This window comes from Crotalus tigris, unplaced genomic scaffold (genome assembly GCF_016545835.1).
Source record: "Crotalus tigris isolate CLP2741 ecotype Arizona unplaced genomic scaffold, ASM1654583v1 scf7180000018549.3470463, whole genome shotgun sequence".
Classification (NCBI taxonomy): Eukaryota; Metazoa; Chordata; class Lepidosauria; order Squamata; family Viperidae; genus Crotalus; species Crotalus tigris.
The window spans coordinates 662,012-684,476 of NW_024097072.1; the positions used below are offsets into that span (position 1 = coordinate 662,012).

General features: G+C 42.6%; 1 protein-coding gene across 3 annotated transcripts in view; it reads right to left on the minus strand.

Moving 5' to 3' along the window:
* DOCK5 (dedicator of cytokinesis 5) overlaps positions 1-14,592 on the minus strand; it is a 90,655-nt gene extending 76,063 nt beyond the window's left edge. Inside the window, exon 1 of one of the 3 annotated variants that reach the window (XR_005557984.1) lies at positions 14,184-14,592. Coding sequence is in view for 2 of the 3 variants with exons in the window: in XM_039354176.1 (XP_039210110.1) it covers positions 14,184-14,226 (43 nt within the window). In the remaining variant the exon portion in view is untranslated. The remainder of the gene's footprint in view (positions 1-14,183) is intronic. The other 2 variants (XM_039354176.1, XM_039354177.1) reach the window with 2 other exon arrangements.
* Between the last annotated feature and the right edge of the window lie 7,873 nt (positions 14,593-22,465).

A 22,465-nucleotide genomic window follows, 5' to 3' on the forward strand; every position in this document is an offset into this window, starting at 1 on the left:
GCCCTTATTTCAAAGTTCTCCTTTCTTTATTTATATATTGGTCAATGACTCAGCCAGTCCGCGCTTGGCATTAATGTGTAAACTTTAATAAGTCTATAGAACGTGGTGGCGAACCTATGGAATGCGTGCCAGAGGCGGCACTCAGAGCCCTCTCTGTGAGCACACGCGCTATCGTCCCAGCCCTGCCTCCCCCCCCGTGGCCTCATCAGCAGCCCCCCTGGAGGAGAGTCGCCCCTGGGCGTGGAGCAGCACAGCCAAGCACATGGCAGCTGGGCATCAGGGACAAGATTCCACCCTCACGCCCTGTCATGTGCAGATGATGCTGTGGGGCGCGGATGGAGAGCGTGTCCATCATGGCGCTGCAGGGCCGCCTGAGAGATCTGCAGCGGGCCGTGGAGGTGGTGGGTGGCCCGACAGGTGGGGTGGGGCGGGGGCAGGGCAGAGCGACGGGGCGGGGAGGCAGTTTTGCAGCACTGAGTCTCTAAAAGGTTCGCCATCACTGCTATGGAACATTTTCAGAAAGATTACAGATTTAATCAAGTTGCACGCATATTTTCGATGCTCTCTTACATATACTGTAGATCCATTATCAGCTTCTCGCTGAGGAAAAGACCACTAGGTTATGCCAGCAGAAATGTAAACTTCTAAACTGAAGAAAAGACCGGATCCTGGGCCATGCATGAATTTTTATGATGAGAGTGCTAGTAAAACCAGCCATGAGGATGGCAAAGTATGAAATCTTGGGAGGACACAAAGCAAGGAGGAAGAAAACAGCACATTTTAGGCAGCACTGAAATTTCCCAGACAAAAAAGCCTCTTATTTGCTACATTCCTCCCTTTGCTCAAAGTTATGCCAAGCATAGGAAAAAAAAAAAATCAAACTGAATAGGGAATTCATTGTCTAGGAGAAAAAGCAAACCACAAAAAGAAGCAGACAATGAAGATTGTTAAACGGGGGGGGGGGAGCAGTTGGGGTGATATATACGATAAAGTGTTCAACTTGAACTGAGGAAATTAGCTTCAGTTAACCATGAACCCAGAGTGGGGCTCCAGAAAAATCACCAGTCTCCTCCATGAAAAGGAAAGCTTGAAATATGTGGGGCATTATTTCATTATAAATATTTGTATAATCATGGAACGGTCTTACAAGAAGTTATGAAGAAACTTCAGAAGTGGTGCATGTTAAATAGCTTAGCCTAAAAGTAATTAAGTGTCAGTTGAATTCATGCTCTAATGGATCCAAATACAAATTTGGGAGAAAAAAAGAAATAACTGAAAGGGTGCCAAATTAAACTTAAATAGTATGCTATTTAAAGGAGAAGCAGATAACCAGGAGGAACGTCTTACGTGGAGGGAAGGGAAGGAGATGAGGTCAGGATCAGACACAAAGTATTATTTCATAAAACAAATAGGCTAAAGCAAATGAATGAGCTGTCTCTTCTGATAGGTCCACCAATTTTGGCTCACCTTCTAAGCAACCAAAAATATGTTGTTGCCCGGAACTAACTTTGACTGGATCACATCAAAATCTGGACTACAGTAACTGTCACGCCCAATCAACACACCCAATTGTCAGAGATGATGAGATGTTTTTTTTTTTACTACAATTGTCCTGAACAACTCATTTCCTTGGTTTTGCATACGTACTTCATTTACCTTCTAAATATCTTTCAGAATGCATGGATCTGTGTTTTAACCTGCTTATAACAATTTGTTTCTTGTCTATTTTATTTCAGATCTCTGCAATTCATGTATGGTTTTTTAAGACACCACCACCCTGTTTTTATGCTATCCCCTTACGCTGTATTGTTGAGAAGCATATCACATTTACAATGGACGCAAACTGAAAATGGACAAAGGCAGTACAGCTAACAATCTGGAACAAAAAGAAGCTACCACAAAAGCAAAGCTGTCCGCAGAAGCTTTAGCAACATATGTTGATAGAAAGATGATTTAATCAACAGCCCAAGTTCTACAAAGAACTGAGATGCAGTGAAAACACCTACATCCAGAAGAAGGTGGACAGGTATTAAAATCACATTGTTAAAAATTGCCATGCCTAGAGCTGGCAATTTCCAGCAAAAACCACTGCACCACCACAGCTGTATATTTCAGTTTAACAACGCTCCTTCTTATTTGAAGCATTTATCTACCACGTTAGTACTTCAAAGAGACAGTCAGAATTAGGTGCAACAAAGATACTATAGTAATTTCTCTTGGCCAAGTAGAACGCACACAAATTCTTCATTTCCCACTATCTGCCAGTAGAATGAAAAGTGCAAGGAAGGCTGGTTACAGCCTTGTCGTAAGAATGGGGGAAAACAAAATGTGGGGGGGGGGAAACACCACCGTTTATCCCCAAACAAAATATATATAATTCTTGGAGTTGAAGTCCATGCATCTTAAAGTTGCCAAGGTTGAGAAACACCGGCACAGAGGCTTTGTTTTGTCTAGGTAGGAAGAGAGCAGGCTGTTTAATTTCCTCAAGCAGAATCCAGCTGTTTTGGAGTCATCTGTATGTAGCTCAGTTATCCTTAATTGAGTATTGTGGAGATCACTGGATTTCAACTCCCCAAATTCTAAATCAAGCTAATTTTGTTATTCAAAATTGGATTGCACACTATCCCGTTGCTTCCCTCCAGTTTACTTTTCCCCCAAAAAACTTGCTGAACAAAAAAGAGAGCAATTGGAAGGATGGGAAAATAAATGACCCTCTAATAAAATGATCTGGAGCAAAGTGAAATTGTTCAGATTTGCAACAGATTTCTTACTATTTACCCATCACTCACATTATAATAAGTCAATATTCTATTATCATTAGCTGTGCTTAATCATCCCACGACAATTTTAGTTCCCCTCTTCAAGAGTTTCTGTTTTTTAAAAAAAGGAGATAATTCTACAAATCCTGGAGTTTCTCTCTCTGCAGATAGTGTTGCACAGCTTCGAAAACAAGAGGCTTTAAAAATTAAGCGCTAAAAGCCAAACAACCAAATGAAGCCTATGTGCCACAGCCAAGAGCCCTGGGTAACATGACATGGCAGAGAAGGATCATCCAGATGGGATTTTCTCCATGGTAAATCCAGGTGTTTATTGATCCAGTTGATTGCCCCACCCAAGACACTGATTCAGAATATCCACTACTTTACAGGGATTTATTTTTTTTAAAGAAGGTGGTGTTGAATGACATCAATATGTTGTTAACAACAACAACAATGTTAAATCTCTGGATGAAATCATTCAACACTGCCCATTAGATGTTAAGCAGTTTGAGAGATAACAAAACACCCTGTGGAGCCACAATTTAACTGCCTGCCAGAGGGAAGGCAACCATGCCCGGTCATTAATTTCTTCAACTCAACCTCTAAGTAAGATAGAGAGATTCAAGAGAGGGAGGTAAAATGAAGAATGAAGACAAACGGAGAGAATGATGTCCGCAAACACAGGGCAACCAAATCCTTTCCATTTCTAATGCATAAGGTGCAAGGAACCTTTCAAACACCAAGGGTTGGACTTGGAATCAACTCTGAATTGCTAGGATTTTGTTTTTAAATAAAGTACATGTTAAACAGCCAGTTTGGTCTAATGGTTAAGATGCCAGGCTGGAAACCAGAAGTCTGTGAGTGCTAGTCCCATTTTAGGCATGAGAACTGACTGGGAGTTGGGCCAGTCACTCTCTTTCAGCCAAACTCACCTGGCAGGGTTCCTGTTGTGGGGAAAATAGGAGGAGGAAGGTATTAGGTATGTTCTCTGCCTCAAGTCAGCCTTCCATCCTTCTGAGGTCAATAAAATGTGGAGCCAGATGGTTGGAGGCAATATGCTGATGTTGTGAACTGCTCAGAGAGTGCTATAAAGCACTATACTGTAGAGTAGTATATACAGTAAGTCTAAATAGCTATTGCTATTATTTATAAAAAAACAATAAAAGGTGGACTAAAACTATAAATAAATAAATGAATTAAATAAAATGAGGTAGGAGGAATGAGAGAGGAGAAGTTGTCCTAGGTAGAATATTGAATGTTATGAAGAGAAGAATTTTTTTTGGCTGCAGGTCATGAAAACAAGATATAGAGCAAAGCTATGGTTGAATCTGCTTCTACAGTGGGAACATCCCAGGTAATTATACTATACCGCCAAGGTTCCAATTTAGTTGTAGCTGTGCTCTGCTGTTTGTGTTACACAATGGTATCTCCACTCTCTTTCCATCCACTCTTACCAAGCAAGTACTCGCTGATTTAAGATAAGAACACTCCCAAGTTGATTACATAGGCTATATTCTTTTCTACTTTATGTCTTGGTTTTAAGTGATACCATCAAGATCAGATTTGTGATTGTGGATATGTGGTGGGGGGAGGGAGAGGAGAAGAGGTTAGCCCCCCCCAATCAACAGAAAGAGCTAGGGTAGGGGATTCCAAAAAATAAAGTAGAACATGTCCTACGTAAAGGATAATCCTCATAGAATGCCTAGTATAGATGTAAAATACTTTGATGAAAAGGACTGGGGTGACATGATAGCAGTGTTCCAATATCTAAGGGACTGCCACAAAGAAAAGGGGGTCAACCTATTCTCCCAAACACCTGAAGGCAGAAGAAGAAGAAGGAATGGACAGAAATTGGAAATAAGGAGAAATTTCCTGACAGTTAGATCAATCACTCAGTGGAACAATTTGCCTTCAGAAGTTGTGGGTGATCCATCACTGGAGGTTTTAAAAAAGAGGCTGGACAGCCATTTGTCTGAAATGGTACAGTCCCCTGCTTGAGCAGGGGGTTGGACAAGAAGACCTCCAAGATCCCCCCAACTGTTATTCTATACTTTCACACCAGACTTTCTGTTTACATGTCAAAGAACCAGAGACCATCATCTGCATGCACAAAACCCTACTGAACTCTTTAAGACGGTTTGATAACAGTCATCAATGCAGTTTAAGACAACATGTCCTTTGGAGAGCCCAAGAAAGTTCAAACACAACTTAAGGATCTCTCTTCCCACCAAGTGTAGCCACCTCCCACGTTTTGCCCCAAGGCAACAGCTTTGTTCTACCTCATAAATTTAGAGCCATTGCAAATTGCATCATTTAACATGTCACAGCATAACTTCTTGAATACATTGGGAGTGTTTGCTTTTTCGTTTGTGCTCTAAAAATAAGAGATTGTTGTTTCACACAAGCGTCTCAGCAGTGGCAGTTCCAAATTGGATCCTCAACTCATAAACTAGCAATTACAAATTGCTCCATTACCCCCAAATATGCACAAATTATGCTCTTAAGGAAAATTACCTCCGGTTTAAGAACCACCAAGCTAGAATATAGCCTTGAAATAGAGCAGCTATTTTCTGTGGATCAAAGTCACAATTATCTTCCAAGTCAAAAGTTGTGAATGATAATATTAGAAATATTAATGATTTCCAGGAAGATATAGCCTGATTATTTCAGAATTTCAAGGATGGGAAAGATATTGAGAAGTCTCTGAGAAGCAAACCATTCCTACACTGTATATTATTTATGCTTGCTTTGGTTGAATTGTCTTTTGTAGATTCTAGAGTTAGAAGCACACTTCCAATTAAATTCTTTTGTTTTATTTCTTTCTGACAGAATCCAGTGGCAAAGACTTCACTGGATCCATCTCCATCAAGAAACAGATTTTTTTTTTTAAGTAAACAGAATAAGCAAATTATAAAGATGGGAAGAATTCTGTCTTACAACCAGAGGTGACATTACTGTGGAATACTATTAAAAAGCTTCATTACTAGCAATTTGTAAAATATTCGGGACCATTTTGGAATACCACGAACCACTTTGAGAAGATTTATATCCAGAAGCTGCTAAACTGAGCCCAAAATAGCCTGATCAGCATGTCCTGGGAGAAATAAAGTAGTGTCCCAGAATTCTACTTTTTAAACTCATTCACTATATAAAGCAGATCTTGATTTCTTTCTACAATTAATGATTGGTTTTATAAGAGCTGTGGTGGCGCAGTGGTTAGAATGCAGTATTGCAGGCTAATTCTGCTTACTGCCAGCAGTTCGGCAGTTCGATTCTCACTGGCTCAAGGTTGACTCCACCTTCCATCCTTCCAAGGTTGGTAAAATTAGGACAGAGATTATTGGGGGCAATATGCTGACTCTGTAAACTGCTTAGAGAGGGCTGTAAAGCACTGCGAAGCGGTATATAACTCTAAGTGCTATTGCTATAATACAGTTTAGTTACTAAGTGGCTTTTCACTTTTTCTCCTGCTGCTGTTCTATTCTTCCAGAGAGACAACCAATTTCCCTTTTAACTGGAATATTTTCCAAGATCATTCATTCATTCCCAGAATCATAGGAGTGGAAAAACCTTGGAGGTCTTCTAATCCAATCTCCTGCCCAAGGCAGGATACCTTAAGCTCCAATGAAACCAAAGCAAGAGCATCTAACTATATACCAACAATATTAATTAAAACTGAAAAGCCATACAGGAAAGCCAACTCATCAATGACTCACTGGAAGACAAAGACTAACTTGAAGGTGTGCAGATTAAATATGGTTTTTGTTTCCATTTAGATAAGGCAGCGAGCCATCTTCATATATACACTGCAAGTAAGTTCAGAACTGATAACAAGGCATCTTTACTGAATCAACATAAGCTCAGAGAAAGTGAGGAACTATGTTGTTCATCCATATTGACCTAGGTCATTTTGAAGAAAAAGCTAGACATCGACATTTGACCGCTAAATCTGAAGTATTCACCTAAAGATTGATCAAGCCAGACAAGCGTTTTCTCACTTGGATGCTAGTTCATATTCCTCAACAACAGAAGTTGACAGCTTTTATATAACTGCAGACGATGCACTAAAAAATGTCAGTCAAGGTCTTGTATCACCAAGACAGAAAAAAAAAAGGGATTTTCCATTCATTTCTCCCACTGGGGGAACTGCATTAAATGGTAACGGGAAGCTTAACACAATTCTCCTGTTTTGTCTTTTTTTGGTTTGTCATCAAATCAAGGGGAGTCCAAGGGCTGCTCAAAAAGCAGCTCAGATTACATTTATTTGGCCACAAATTTAAAGGACAGCACGTAATCTTTTAAACTATCCTCCTGTATGTTATGTGGTCAAGTATTTATATACTCAAATTTCCACTTAAAATTCCCATATTAGTCACCCAACTTAAACGGATGGGAAATAGGCACTGCAAAATAATGCGCTTCCAATATAACTGAAACATACTGACATTTTTCTAGAGTTATGGTACACATACTAGCGAGGCTTAAATGACCTTGTAGTTTAGTGTGCTGCCTTTATCTTAGCCTGTTGTTCAATTAGTCAATTCCATTAATCCAGGTTTATTTGTTTGGGCAACGCTACTATGTCAACCAAACCCTTGTGTTCTCTTTGGTTTAGTGTGTAGCATGAACGGTTTAAGCTGCAGTTAGCAGAACCTCTGCTATTTCATATTTTCTATTTTTGTCGTTCTTATAATCAGAGGTTTTGAGAAAAGGAATTTCTTTTCTCCCTTCTTTTCTACACTTCTCCTTGCCCCTTTCCCTCCCTTTTCTCTCCTACTATTTGCTTTTGTGTTTTTGCATTTTATATTATAAACTAATAAAAATGGCAAATTGAAAAAAAAAAAGTTTTGAGAGAGAGAGAGACTGAGATTTCATAAACTGCAATCTTATATACAGTTCTCGACTTAAGACTGTTCGTTTAACAACCCTTTGAAGTTATGGCAGTGCTGAACAAAGTGACTTACGGAACTGGTCCTCCACTTAAAACCGTTGTTGCAACAATAATCATACTGAATGCTTGCCAATCAGCATGCATTCACAATGGCTTCAGTGTCCTGAGGTCACATGATTGCTATCTGTGATCTTCCCAGGTTCACAAGATTGTCAGATCTTCTGGTTTTGCTTAATGATTGTGTCAATAAAGGTCAAAAAATTAGATGTGACTCGCTTAATGAACATACTGCACACTGCTGGAAATTTTGTGCCCAATTGTGGCCATAAGCCGAGGACTCCCTGTAGAAGTGTTGGGAAGCAATTCCATTGAATTTGATAGTGTTTTCTCCAGACAAAGTTGCAATTGGTTAATCACTAGAGCAGGGGTCCTCAACCTTAGCAACTTTAAGACTTGTGGACTTCAGCTTTGCTGGCTGAGGAACTCTGGGAGTTGAAGTCCACAAGTCTTAAAGTTGCCAAGGTTGAGAACCCCTGCACTAGAGGATCTAAATAATACTATACCTTAGTTGTACTCTATCTCAAAATAAATCAATACACTCCATTGCTAACCCTTTCTTCTGTTGTGTGTTCTTACATTAATTTGAAGCGATGGTTAAATACATAGAGTTCCTCTTTTTTTCAAAGTTCCTATATATTAGTCACTTAATATATTCACTGAAAATCAATGGAACTTCAGTTAACCGTGACTAATTTACCACATTGGTTTCAATGTGTCCACCGCAAGCATGATCCTGACTCAAACCCTATGATTCAATTGGTCCCAAATTTCACAACTGGGGAGAAATAATTCATATTTTTAAACAGGATAATAGATACTTTGAAATTTCTAATTTTCATAGTATTTCTGAGGCAAACATTATTTGGGCCGTTATTCAGCCACTTAAACAGGCATTTTTTTAAAAAAAAAAATACAGACTTCGATAGGCATTTTTTGGATTATTGTCAATATGTCTCATTGACTTTGCCTGGTTGTGGACACTGCAAACGTCATAAAGATGAGTCACTTGCCAAACATCTGATTTTTGATCACATGACCATGGGGATGCTGCGACAGTTTTGTGAAAAATGGTCATAGGTCACTTTTCCCAGTGCCATTGTAACTTCCAAAGGTCACTAAATGAACTGTTGTAAGACAAGGACCACCTATATCTATGAAGAGTTGGCTGCAATTTGGATCATTCATTAGTTACTTCTTTATTTCCCCATACATTCAAAAAATCTATGGAACCATGGTTTGTTTAAACATGCCTTACTGATTCGGCTGGGCTTGTACAACCTGCCACATTGTAGACCACAGATTGCCAACTGTAATAGGGAGTGACACACAGCTCACAAAAGCTGTGAGATTAAGGCATAAAATGGATCTACCACTCACCCAGTGTACATACTTGCTCTTAACTGAGCAGTTGATTGAAGACATTTTAAGTCTATTGTCACTACCACTGTTTCTAATTCTTTAATTGACCTTGACTGGTTAGCTGCCTTCTGCTGATAAATAATATAACGGCCGTTTCTTTCGTTAAAAAAAACAAAACCCACTTGTAACATTCTGCAGTTGTGTCCTAGAATCTTTGATTTCCAGATGTGTTTCACTCAGCACAAAATAGCAAATCTTGAACGTCCTTAGTGTTCCATACATTTGTTTTTTGTTGATTTTCTGTGCATCGTCTTAAGTGCGTTTTTAAGCAGGATATGCGTAAAAGTTATAGATTTACCCTATTCTAATCTATTGAAGCTATCCTTTCTTATGATAAGCCATTCATAAGAAAAATGTCTATGGAGATTCTCAGTCATCCAGGTTATGGTGCTTTTTCAAATTCAGTTCTGAACTGAAGAAGATTCTTGGATGAGAAGCAAAACTTTTCAAGGAAAAACAAAGAAAGTCCAGGCACTTCTTGAAAAAGCATCTTTGGTTAGTTCCATTAAACTAGCATCAAAAGTAATCAGTGCTCTCTTGTTCCTACGGAATCTAATCAATCCGTTCACGTCATCAGACATTTTGTGGTAATAAGTTACCCAACGGAATTCATGTTGTGACCCAAAACTACTTTTGATCTGGTCACTCATTGGATGTCTCAGAATTCTAGAATGATACTGGAAGTTTTTAAGAAGAGACTGGACAGCCATTTGTCTGAAATGGTGTAGGGTTCTTGCCTGAGCAGGGGGTTGGACTAGATGACCTCCAAGGTCCCTTCCAACTTTATTATTATTATTATTATTATTATTATTATTATTATTATTATTATTATTATTATTATATTCCTTTCTCAAATTCTTTGTGCAAGTCAACCCTTCTTCTGCTTTGGCTGTACCAGTGGTACATGCTATTGTTCCTTTGAAGCTAAGAGAGTACCAGCTCACAAGCAAGGAGGAAATGCAAGTAGTAACCTTGGACGAAAAATCAAGAATTGCAGAAGTACAAAAGTTTTGATGGAAACAACAACAATTCTAATGGGGAATTTCCCAAACAACTCACCGAAGATTAAATAACGCAGCTTCCCTAAGAATTAGAATCACTTCAATATCTCTGAAACTGAAACTGCTAATCGCCCCAACGGGAACATCAACAGAAGTTGTAAGTATAAATGGCAGCAAAAGATAAATTGTATATATATAGACTTAAATTATATATATATAATTTAACATAGGAAATGATAAAAACCCAACTTTATCGTCCAATAACGTTCAACTGTAAAAATCTCAGCATCCATCCAAAGATCCAAATCTTTTACGTATCACCAATATACTCTGAGACAAAGAATCAAAATACAGATTTCCAGAAATATCATTCTACAATTTTCCAATCAAGTGACAGAAGTGATAGAATGTTCATTTTATCTGTGACATTTTGAATCCAACGGTCCAATTAACTAAAGGTATTGTCCATAGGTATTAAATATTCTCCAGGAAGGAAAAGATAAGTCAGAGGAGTCTTGTGGACTTCAGCTCCCAGAATTCCCTATCTATCTATCTATCTATCTATCTATCTATCTATCTATCTATCTATCTATCTATCTATCTATCCCTTCATGGTGCCTAGAGAATTCTTGGAGTTGGAAGTCCACAAAGCTGAAAGTTGCCAAGGTTGAAAACCTATGTACTAAGTGAAACCATCCAAAAATCTATACACGTTAAATATATACTTAAAGATATAACTCAAATTTTGGGATATCCAGAACTCCATCTTAAACTAACAAATATATCTCCTTAAAAAAGATATGATTTCAAGGGAGGGTTGGGCAAATGAGGGAAGATTGTACTATTAATGCAAGCAATTGTGAGATCAGTAGCATTTTTTCGGTTCTGGTGCCTTAATTCAGATGCTAGTAGAAAAGAACAATGGAAGATGGTGATTGTCTTCACATATGGATGTCAAATTTCCAGGGAGCAGTAGGCCAGCCATGCTGGCTGAATTCATATAATGCGCTAAACCTTAACTCCAATTTACCAAATCCAAAAACAAGCCAGGGCAAAAACAAGCAAACTTTATAAGGACTTCATGATTATACTCCTTCAAAACGCATCTAGTCTTGTTTATTATGGCAACTCCGCCATTTTGACAAGAGAATTAAAAGACTTTGTGTTTTTTCCTAAGATCCATAGAAATCAAAGGACAGTTCCAGTGCTGGCAATAATATCAATAAGACTGAAAATTACATAAAGAGAATGTTAAGTACTAGTGACTGTATGCTGGAAAAAGAGAGCAAGATACAGGTAACAGAATAACAGAGTTGGAGGTCTTCTAGTCCAACCCCCTGCTCAGGCAGGTAACCCTATACCATTTCGGGCAAATGGCTGTCCAGTCTCTTCTTAAAAACTTCCAGTGATGGAGCATTCACCGCTTCTGGAGGCAGGTTGTTCCACTGGTTAATTGTTTTAACTGTCAGAAAATTTCTCCTTAGTTCTAGGTTGCTTCTCTCTTTGGTTAGTTTTCACCCGTTGCTTCTTGTCCTGCCTTCAGGTGCTTTGGAGAATAGCTTGACCCCCCTCTTCTTTGGGGCAGCCCCTGAGATATTGGAACACTGCTATCATATCACATTTCGTCCTTCTCTTCATTAAACTAGACATATCCAATTCCAGCAACTGTTCCTTATATGTTTTAGTTTTCAGTCCCCTAAAGGTAATCTTCAATTTACAACTATTTGTAAGTATAAGCAACTGTTTGAAGTAGTAATAGCACTGAAAAAAGGGACCTTTCCATCAGTTCTCACACTTAACTGTTGCAGCATCCCACAGTTACATGATCTTGGCAACCAGCAGATATTTATGATGCTTGCAGCATCCTGGGGTGTTTGATTGCCATTTACAATCTTCCTAGCAGACTTCAGACAAGCAAAGTCAATGGGGGAGCTGGAGTCACTTAACAAACACATGATTCACTTAACAATTGCAGTGATCCACTTAACAACCATAGCAAAAAAAAAAAAAAAAGCTGTTCCAACTCTGCTTGGATTTTCACTGTAACCTTTTAAGGTTGATCAGGCTGGAAAACCGCAAATGCCCAGCATCAGCTAGCAAGTGCCAACTTATTATGAACCTGAATTCAGATTTCCTTGTTCAGGCCTGTTGTTCCTAAAACATGGAAAAAAATATTTGATGGTGGGGAATTTGCAGCTTCAGACCTATTCGTGATTTTCAGTGGATTTGTTACCCATTACAACATGTGAATCAAAGAGGTCCTGATATTGGAAATACTTCAGTTATTAATTAGTAGCTGCTACTGGCTTGGAAACTGCTCCTTTTAGTTGAGGAAAGCACCAGGGGTTGGCACACGTCATCTTCATTTTTGCGGATCCACCTTGAGTTGCTGCCCACCTTGATTTCCAAGTAACCAGCTCTCAGAAGGCCAGATATAATAAAGTAAACGTGATGGTGAAGGAAAAATAGAAGGAGTAGTAGTAGGAGGAGTTTCCAGGTCTTGTTTGGGCTAAAAGTGACCCTGAGTTCTGGGAAAACTCAAGATAATGATGGCTCATCAGACTAGATCCAGGAACTGCATACAAAACACTTGATAGAGGAGGGAGGGGGAGGAGAAAATTCTTCTAAGGAGAAATTTCCTGACAATCACAGCAATTAATCAGTGGAATGAATGGCTTGGCTTCAGAAATTGTGGGTGCTTCGATACTGGAAGCTTTTAAGAAGAGACTGAACATCCATTTGCCTGAAATGGTACAGGGTTTCCAGTTTGAGCAGGGGTTGGACTAGAGGACCTCCAAGGTCCCTTCCAACTCTTGTGATTCTGCTAAAATGGCTTAAGGAGAAAGACAGTGCTGAGCTGCGATTTCAATTCTGACGGACTGAGGGAGATGGCAAGGTGGCCTTGTGCATGGCATCAAGGTCAAGGGTGCATTGTTTGAGTACACCACCTTTCACATCAACCCTCCCCCACCCCAAACCAGCCCATATCTGCACTTCCCACTATTCCCATTAATTAATCTGAAGTAACTGAATACTTAATGGCTGAGTGCCTCCCATCAGGCTGTGCCACCTCTGCACTGGGGGTTAATTAAGCCACCACAAACAATTTCCCAAACCCCCTACCTTTGTTTTCTTTCTTTGCAGCCCCAAAGGTGACTCACAAGTTCCCTGGCACCAAAAAAAAAAAAAAAAAAAAAATCCCATGGGGTGGGGGCAAGAAGAAAAACAAAACAATCTACGGGGGTCTTTGCGCTCTCTCTGGGCTTGTTTGCTTGCAGATGTTTCATTACCCAACTAGGTAACATCACCAGTTTATGTTACAATGTATAATATAATTACTTGCACAAGCAAACCAGACCCACAGACACGCTGCGTATGATTATCTTTACACAGCGCATCATAGACTGATGGTGTTACCTAGTTTGGGTAATAAAACATCTGCCCGAAAACAGCCAAGCTCAGAGGGGCACAAAGGACCCCCGATTTTAACCCTGAGTTACAAATATTCCCCTCTATGGACAACACACTGTAAAGGAGAACTAATCAGCCACCGGTCGGTGTGTGAACAGCTGATTCCAACTCCCATCCGTCTGCCTGCTGGCTGGGGATAATGGGAAGAGTAGCCCTGCCCGTCTGGAAGGCGTTTTGGCAAACTTTAAGGGGAAAAAAAAAGAGACTGCGAGGAAGAGCAGAGGAGGAGGGAGGGGAAGTAAAAAGCAGCGGAGGGTGGGGTCACCTTTCCCACTCCCCGGCTGCGACCCGACCAGGATCTAGCCCGAAACCGGAATCCCTCGAAGCCGAGTATCAGAGCTGGAGTTGAACCCTCTCAAGTCAAGCAGGAAGGAGGAGAGAAAAGGCACAGAAGAAGGCGAGCTGATGGGAGGAAGAAGGGGGGGGGGAAGAGAGAGAGAGAGAGAGAGAGATCCGCCCCGCAGACACTCTGTGCACTGCATGGGAAAGTTCCAGGCGAGGGACGGGCCGGCGACACGCATCCTGCACGTGGGAAACGGGGGAGGGGGGGGAGGAGGCTCAGAGTGGACCCCGGGTACTCACCCACGCCATACTTCTCCCGCTTGGTGGGGATCCAGCGAGCCATGCCGATGCTGGACTGCGGGGGGGGGGGGAAGCTTGGCCGAGCCCGCCGCCCCGGCTGCTGCTGCTGGTGGTGGTGGCCGCCGAGCCCGGGCTCCGTTCGCCCAGCCAACGCGCTTCAGCCTCCGCCGGCCTCGGTAGCCTCCAGCTCGCCTGCCATACTTGGAGTTAACCCGCTTCTCTGGTTCCCTGGCTGGCTGGCTGGCTGCTCGGCGCTGCGCCTCCTCCCTTCCTCTGCCCAAGTTTAATTCTCCAGCCGCCGCGCCTCCGCCGCCGCCCGGGCAGCTTTGGGAACTCCAGCGGCCCGCCTTCCACCGAGGGCAGCGAGACGAGCAAAGGGCGGGCGCTCCCCGCCTCTGCCGGGCGGGATCACCTGCTCCGACGGCCTCTCTCTCGCTCTCTCTTCCCCTGCCCGGGATGGGAAGGACTCGGCCGCCCAGGGTGCGCACCAGCTCCGGACGTTAGCGCGAGGCCAGTCTTCGGAGCTGCCGGCGCAAAAGTCAACGGGGGATGGCCTGCTTAATGGTGCCTTCCCCAGCATTTTCTGAGACTTCTGCCGTCTTTGGGGTCCCCCCTCCCCCTCCTCCCAAGCCTGTGGGGCCTTCCCTTGCCTGGGAACCATGCCCTTGGGCCCACACTGGTAGTCCTCGCCTTGCAACAGTTCATTTAGTGACCGTTCAAAGTTACAAGGGCACTGGAAAAAAGTGACTTGAGCGCCGTTTTTCACACTTAACGACCGTGGCAGCACCCCTCCTCCCCTAATGGTCAAGGGATCAAAATTCAGTTGCCTGGCAACTGACTCATATTTATGACGGTTGCAGTGCCCCGGGGTCATGTGATCCCCTTTTTCAATCTCCCGACCAGCAAAGTCAATGGGGAAGCCCGATTCACTTAACAACTGTGTTATTAACTTATCAATTGCAGCGATTTGCTTAATAACTGTGGGCGAGAAAGGTCATAAAAGGGGGCAAAACTCACTTAACACATGTCTCCCTTAGCAACAGAAATTCAGTTGTGGTCGTAAGTCAAGGACTGCCTGCAGGTCATTTTGCCCTTGGAAATAATCTTGTTGTTGAACAGCATTTATTAACCACAGCCCCCTGAAGATGTGTGGATTTCAATTCCCAGAATTCCCCAGCCAGCAACGGGAATTCTGGGAGTTGAAGTCCATACATCTACCAGGGGCAGAGGTTGAGAAATGCTGATTTGGTATCTGGCATCTTTTTCTCCACTGCTCTGCTCCAATTTAGATATTTTGAACCATGGCTCCCATCCTCCCCACCCAAATGTCTAAACTGAGCCTTACCTGATAGTCTGAGATAGGGGAAAGTTCTAAACTTATTTCAAATTTGTGTTGTTTTTGCTTAAGAGGAGCAGATCCAGAAAAAGACACCGGTTTCATTTTAGATCTGGTCTGGTGGCTACGGAGAACCACGTACCATGGGCAATGTGTGCAAGACACACCTTGTTTCACCATAGATTACTCCACCACATTTTCTGATGTGCATGGGCCAGAAAACCAGATATGGCACACAGGCTGCATTTACATGCCACCGTAACCCCAAAGAGAGTTGGATATCTTGTTTTGTGGCTTGGAATGCCAGCTATGTCCAACAGCTACATTGTTTCAGCAAAGAGAAAGTCAGTTGCAGCTTTAATGTAAAACAAACATTTTAAAAAGTATACACTGCACCTTTAAAGATACAACTGCTAGACTTGGTCAGCTGTTTCAAGAATATATAGCTGAAGGGCACCTTACATGCATGCAGCATTAGTCATCTTAGAGGACTGATACACCCAGTTCCTAATTAAACAAGCAAGCTTTCTTTTGCCGTGTCTCCCCGTGGTTCTTCAAAGTAGCCTGCTGCTTGTGGGTCTCAACCGGTCCACGCAGGACCCAACCCAACTCTTTTTAAAATCAGGCAAATACCCCACTTCCCCCCCTCCACACCTTTGCATTTTAATCTGGACTTTGGAATAAGATGTGGTTCCTATCTTCCTCGATTCACTCTCCTTATCAGAAACAAAGTGGATTTAAGGATAAGAAGGGCTCACATGACCAGGATTTTTGACTGACAAGATATATTTCAGAAGGTGGAGATTCAGAGGCTGCATTTAAAATAAAATAAAAAGCAAAGGGGGGGGGGGAACCCAAGCTTGGATGCTAGGAGCGACCTTTTCGTAAAACCAGGAAAGCTTCACATTTCCAGTTGACTCATTTTAATTTGTTTTAAGTATGTATATCCCCTCTTTATTATTTTTATAAATAGCTCAAGGGTGTGAACATACCTCACACTCCCAATGAAGGAGAATATTTGTAGCTCCTGGATGCTCTCTGAGCTCGCTTGTTTTCTTGCAGACGTTTCATTAGCACACTAGGTAACGTCATCAGTGCTAGTCTGGCAGTGATGATATTACCTAGATAGGGTAATGAAACGTTTGCAAGAAAGCAAGCAAGCTCAGAGTGCACTCAGGCCCATCATCTAATACTCCTTCATCCTCCTGTTTTGCCCACATCAGCAACCATGTGAATTGAGTTGGAATGAGAAATATTAATTGGCCCACACTCATCCAAGCCTATTCATGGTTTCTAGGTTGGCACTTTAACCACTAGGCCAAATTGTCTCTTGAAGGAGAAGTTTTCCTTGAGTTGGGCTCAGTTCCTAGTGACATCTTGGACTGCTTCTTACGATCTTGTTGACCACCAGACTAACATTTAATAATAAGCCACTGCTTTCTTTGGGGATTATTTTATTTTACATTCAGTTTTGTCTATAGCCCAGGGATTTTTTTTAGCAGTCTTCCATTCAAGCACTGCCATAAAGAAAGGCAGGGACAGGACGCTCTTCTCAACTAGGGGCCCAATGTCATATTGTCCAAGGGCCAAGATAACATGATCCAAGGAGGTAGAACCAGAACTGTCCACCAGATTAATCCTACCCAGAACACAACAAACACCCTTTCTCCTTCCTTTCCCGGTGAACATTTATTGATTTGCACTGAAGTCATCACTGAAGGAGAAACTGGGAAAAAAAGTGTGGAAGGTGCACACGGGTTCTGACTTGCCTATCTCTGGCCTTGTGTAAGAGCACAAGGTTTGAATGCCAATGGTCTCAGATTTATTTTTTAACAATGATCATTAAAGTAGCTGAGGATAGGCTGGGATGGTGCAAGAGGGAAGAAAGCCATACAGACCACAGAAGAGACACCGTTACTAGCTTTGCCCATCTTAGCTCCTGCAGAATTCCAGGCCTTTGTCTGTCACTGCTGTTGCTTAAATTTGTAGAAAGCCCTCAGGTGGGCAATGATGAAGTGAAAGGCTTGCATTCCAGTTGGTATCTATTGCTACGCTCATCCTTTCCTTGTTCAGCTGCTTTTGCTATGTGGGGCAGAAGAGGGGATAACAACAAAGCCATCTTTCCACTTCAGAAGGGATTGGAGAATCCCAAGAACTAGGAAGCAGAGGTTGGAGTTCCACCAATGAAAGCTACCCATGCTGAAGCTCTGGAATGTGTTTCATACGTGTCTTTGTTGTACATCCTCTGGAAAATAGATTTAAAAATGAGATGGTTCAGCTTGCAAAGACTTCCACAGCCCCCAAGTCATCCTATAGAATACAGAATACACAGGAACAGAGTTGGAAGGGACCTAGTCCAACCCCTTGCTCCAGCAGGAGATTCTACCCAGTGGTGGGATTCAAATACAACCAGTTCTCTGTGTGGATGCCACTTCTGGAAGTCCATTCTGGGCCTGGGCAACAAAAAACTAGCTACCGGTTCTGCTGAACTGTGTGAACTGGCTGAATCCCACCACTGATTCTACCCTATTCCTGACCAATGGCTCTCCAGCGTCTTCTTAGAAACCTCCAGTGATGGAGCACCCTCAACTTCTGGAAGCAAGCCATTCCATTGGTTAATTGTTCGGATTGTCAGGAAATTTCTCCTTAGTTCTAGGTTGACTCTTTTTGATAAACTTCAATCCATTGTCCTGCCCTCAGGTGCTCTGAAGAATAGGCCAACCCCCTCTTGTTGTGACAGCCCCTCAAATCATAAGAAGACCACCATTGGGTCATCCCTAGCCGTTCTCTTCATTAGTCTAGATCAGTGCTTCTCAACGTTTGTGTGACGGCGACCCCCGTCACACAAACATTCTGCGCATGCGCGGCGCCCCCATGTGCGACGCGCATGCGTGACGGCCCCCCATGCACGATGTGCATGCACGGCGCCGCCCCCGTGCGCGACGCGCGTGCACGGCGCCGCCCCCATGCGTGGTGCACATGCGCAGCGCGCCCCCGTGCGCGATGCACGTGCACGACGCCGTGAAAAATGGCAGATCGCCACCTTTGGCGACCCCCGAAAAATGGTCGATCGACCCCAAATGGGGTCGCGACCCATAGGTTGAGAACCGCTGGTCTAGATAGACCTAGTTCCCATAACTGTTCATCATACGCTTTAGCCTCCAGTCCCCTAATCATCTTCATGAGATGTGGGACTGGTCTCAAACTGGTCAGTATTTATATAACTGGCCCACACTCATCCAAGTCTATTCATGGTTTCTAGGTTGGCACTTTAACAACTAGGCAAAATTGTCTCTTGAAGGAGAAATTTTCCTTGAGTTGGGCTCAGTTCCTAGTGACATCCTGGGCTGCTTCTTACGATCTTGTTGACCACCAGACTAACATTTAATGCCACTGCTTTCTTTGGGGATTATTTTATTTTACATTCAGTTTTGTCTATAACCCAGGGATTTTTTTAAAGCAGTCTTCCATTCAAGCACTGCCATAAAGAAAGAAATTTCTCTTTAGTTCTAGGCTGACTCTTTTTGATAAACTTCAATCCATTGTCCTGCCCTCAGGTTCTCTGAAGAATAGGTCAGCCCCTCTTGTTGTGACAGCTCCTCAAAACATAAGAAGACCACCATCGGGTCATCCCTAGCTGTTCTCTTCATTAGTCTAAATAGACCTACAGTAGTTCCCGTAACTGTTCATCATACGCTTTAGCCTCCAGTCCCCTAACCATCTTCATGAGATGTGGGACTGGTCTCAAACTGGTCAGCGTTTATATAAGAAGGAAGCTAGATGGAACATTTATCTGGATCAGCTTAAGTTGATCAAGAGATTAGAGCTCGCCAGGAGACAATCGTTGCCTGCAGAAAGTGTCCTTCCTTCTCAAGCATTTCTACCTAAATCGCCTAACTAGTAGACGAGGGAAAATCATTAGTTTCCTGGAAAGTTCCGCCAATTAGAGAACTGTGTTCCCAAGTTCAGTGCCCCCCCCCCCCCGCACGTTGAACAAAATCTCCTTGTTCCCTGGAGATAAGAATCTAATGTAATTGTTCGGAGGGCACCAAGTTGCAATAGGCCAGAGGAGACAATGCTAGCAAAGAAAGACAAACAGTCTGAAGGGTTGGAGGCCCTTTCTTACCGCGCTGCTCAAACAGATAAAAAGGAGATCTATTTGTATTTTCAGACAGAACGGCAGGCTGTGCATACTTACAAAGGGCTTAGAATTTGGACATCGCTTTCTGAGTGAAAGAAAGCTTTGAGCCAATGGGCAGTGGCCCAAGTCAGGAAGAAATAAGGATGGTTAGCAAGTTCAGCAATGAAGCTTAAAACATGGTCGATATTTAGGACACGTGTTGTGAAGGAAAGAGGCAGAGAGGATATCTCCAATGCTTGAAAAAACGAGGAGGTTAGTAGAAGGCTTAAGCCGCTAGTATTTCTCAACCTTGACAATTTTAAGGGATGTGGACTTCAACTCCCAGAATTCCACAGCCAGCAATGCTGGCTGTGGAATTCTGGGAGTTGAAGTCCACATGCCTTAAAATTGTCAAGGTTGAGAAACACTGCGCTAGATCCTGTCACTAAGGACACAGAAGTAACCTTACGAGAACTCACAGAAGTAGTGGTCGACATACAGTTTTGCTGCACTGAGGGCTAGTCTGGAGCATGCAAATGATTGAATAACTTAAACCAGGGGTTCCCAACCCCCGGTCCGTGGACCAATACCAGGTCACGGCATGCCAACAACCAGTCCACACAAACGAAAGCCCCATCCACAGGATGCAGGCAGCACACAAAACCACACCCGGTCCGGTCCGTGGAAAAACCTCTCTCCACATAACCGGTCCCTGGTGTCCAAAAGGTTGGGCACCTCTGACTTAACCATTCCTAAGAGCCATGGTGGCACAGTGGTTAGAATGCAGTATTGCAGGCAAACTGTGCCCACTGCTAGCAGTTCGATCTGGACAGGCTCAAGGATGACTCGGCTTTCCATCCTTTTGAGCTCAGTAAGATGAGGAGCCAGATTGTTGAGGGCAAGATGATGACTCTGTAAAACCGCTTAGAGAGGGCTGTAAGTCTAAGTGCTTCCGATATTGCTAGCTGCACTTGCAATTTTTCATGTCCCCTCTAATCACCGACCGCTGCCTTTTGTAGCTCTTTCATCCGGATCTCCTGGTCTGCTGCTCCGTTCTGAAGAGGGTTGACTGCCTTCTCTTCTTTTTCAACTGCATCACATTGACAAGAACTCTGCCAGTTTCCTATTTTAGCCCAAGCGACAGGAAGAAGTATGAAACAAATGTTTTACCCCCCCCACTGACTCCACCAGTGGTGAAGCTCAAGAGCAGAGTTTCCCAACCTCAGCCATTTCTAAGCGTATAGATGTCAAGTACCAGCAGTTGTCAGCTTAATGACCACAATTGAACCCAAATTTCCTGTTGCTAAGTGAGACATTGGCTACCTGAGTTGCGCCCCATTTTACGACTTTTGTTAAAGCGAAACACCGCCATTGTTAGTCACACAGTTCCAAAGTGAATCTGGCTTCCCCGTTGACTTTGCTCATCATAAGATTGCAAAAGGGGATCACGTGACCCTCAGATGCTGCAACCGTCATAAATACAAGTCAGTTGCCAAGCATTGGAGCATTGATCACGTGACCGTGGGGATGCCACAATGGTCCTAAGTGTGAAAAAAAGGTTGTAGGTCACTTTTTTCAGTGCCATGGTAACTTTGAACGGACACTAAGCGAACCGTTGTAAGTCAAGGACTACCTGTACTAGAATACCGATCAATGGCCGTGCTGGTGGTGGAATTCTGGGAGTTCAAACGTCTTAAAACAACTGTTGAGAAACCGTAATGTAGAAAGTGTCCATTGCCTTGAGTTGTACGAGATAAAGGCAGGTAGTAAATCGATGAATAAATAAAAGGGCCCCCCTCTGCAGTTAGATCTTATCATTCCTAATCTGTGTGGCCAGGGATGAGTCATGATGGGAAATGAAGACAAAGATTTAGGAGGCCATTCGGACAACAGGGCCCAGTTTGAATTCTCTGTCTTTATTTGTTGCCATCTAGTGGTCGTCCCTGGTAAAATAAGAATAACAAATGGGTGTAAAAGGAATTTGTAAAAAGTGTACAACTTTTGTTCCAGGGTATCCAAGACACGGTAGGATTTCATTAAGGCTGTTTTTTTTTTCCAAAAGGAAAGGGAAAAATAAAAGACCTCTATGTTCTGCATCCTGCGTTCTGCATCAGCAAGATTTTGTCAACTTGTGTAAACAATACCGATTGTCGTGAAACATTTACTATTCTGCCCATCAGCTCTATTTCCCCCAAATGGTCTTGATGTACATTTTCAGGTTGAATGTATGTTATAATACGTATTGCTACTATACTATTTGCAATGTTTTCATGCCTGAAAAACTTGTGAAACTTCCACTTTGGAGAGTTGCAAAGCGTGGAAAGCAGGGCTGTACTGCCATCTTCTGGCAGAAATATGGAACACGCCAATTAGTATAACGAATTTTCTTGAGAGATAGATTCCAATAAAATATTTGGCTCATTGACATTTGGCCAAGAGCAGGGCTAGCAGCTCCCAGAATTCCATACTGGCTTAGGAATTCTGGGAATTGAAGTCCACAGATTGTAAAGTTGGCATAGCTGCCTACCCCTAGCCTGAAGCAAGTCCTTACAATCAGCATTTTGGAGTCATACATGTACAATCCTACTTTGCTTACAATCCTACCTTGCTCAGAAGCACCATTTATTACTCATTAATGCAAGAAGAGGAGGCTTTAGAACAACTTTATCAACTTTAAGATGTTTGGCTTTCAATTCTCAGAATTCCTCAGTCCAGCATACTGGCTGAGGAATTCTGGGGGTTGAAGTCCACACTTAGAGTTGACAAGTTTGAAAAACCACTGATTTAGAAGGAAGCAGCCAAAAGAATATTTTGCATTGTCATCCA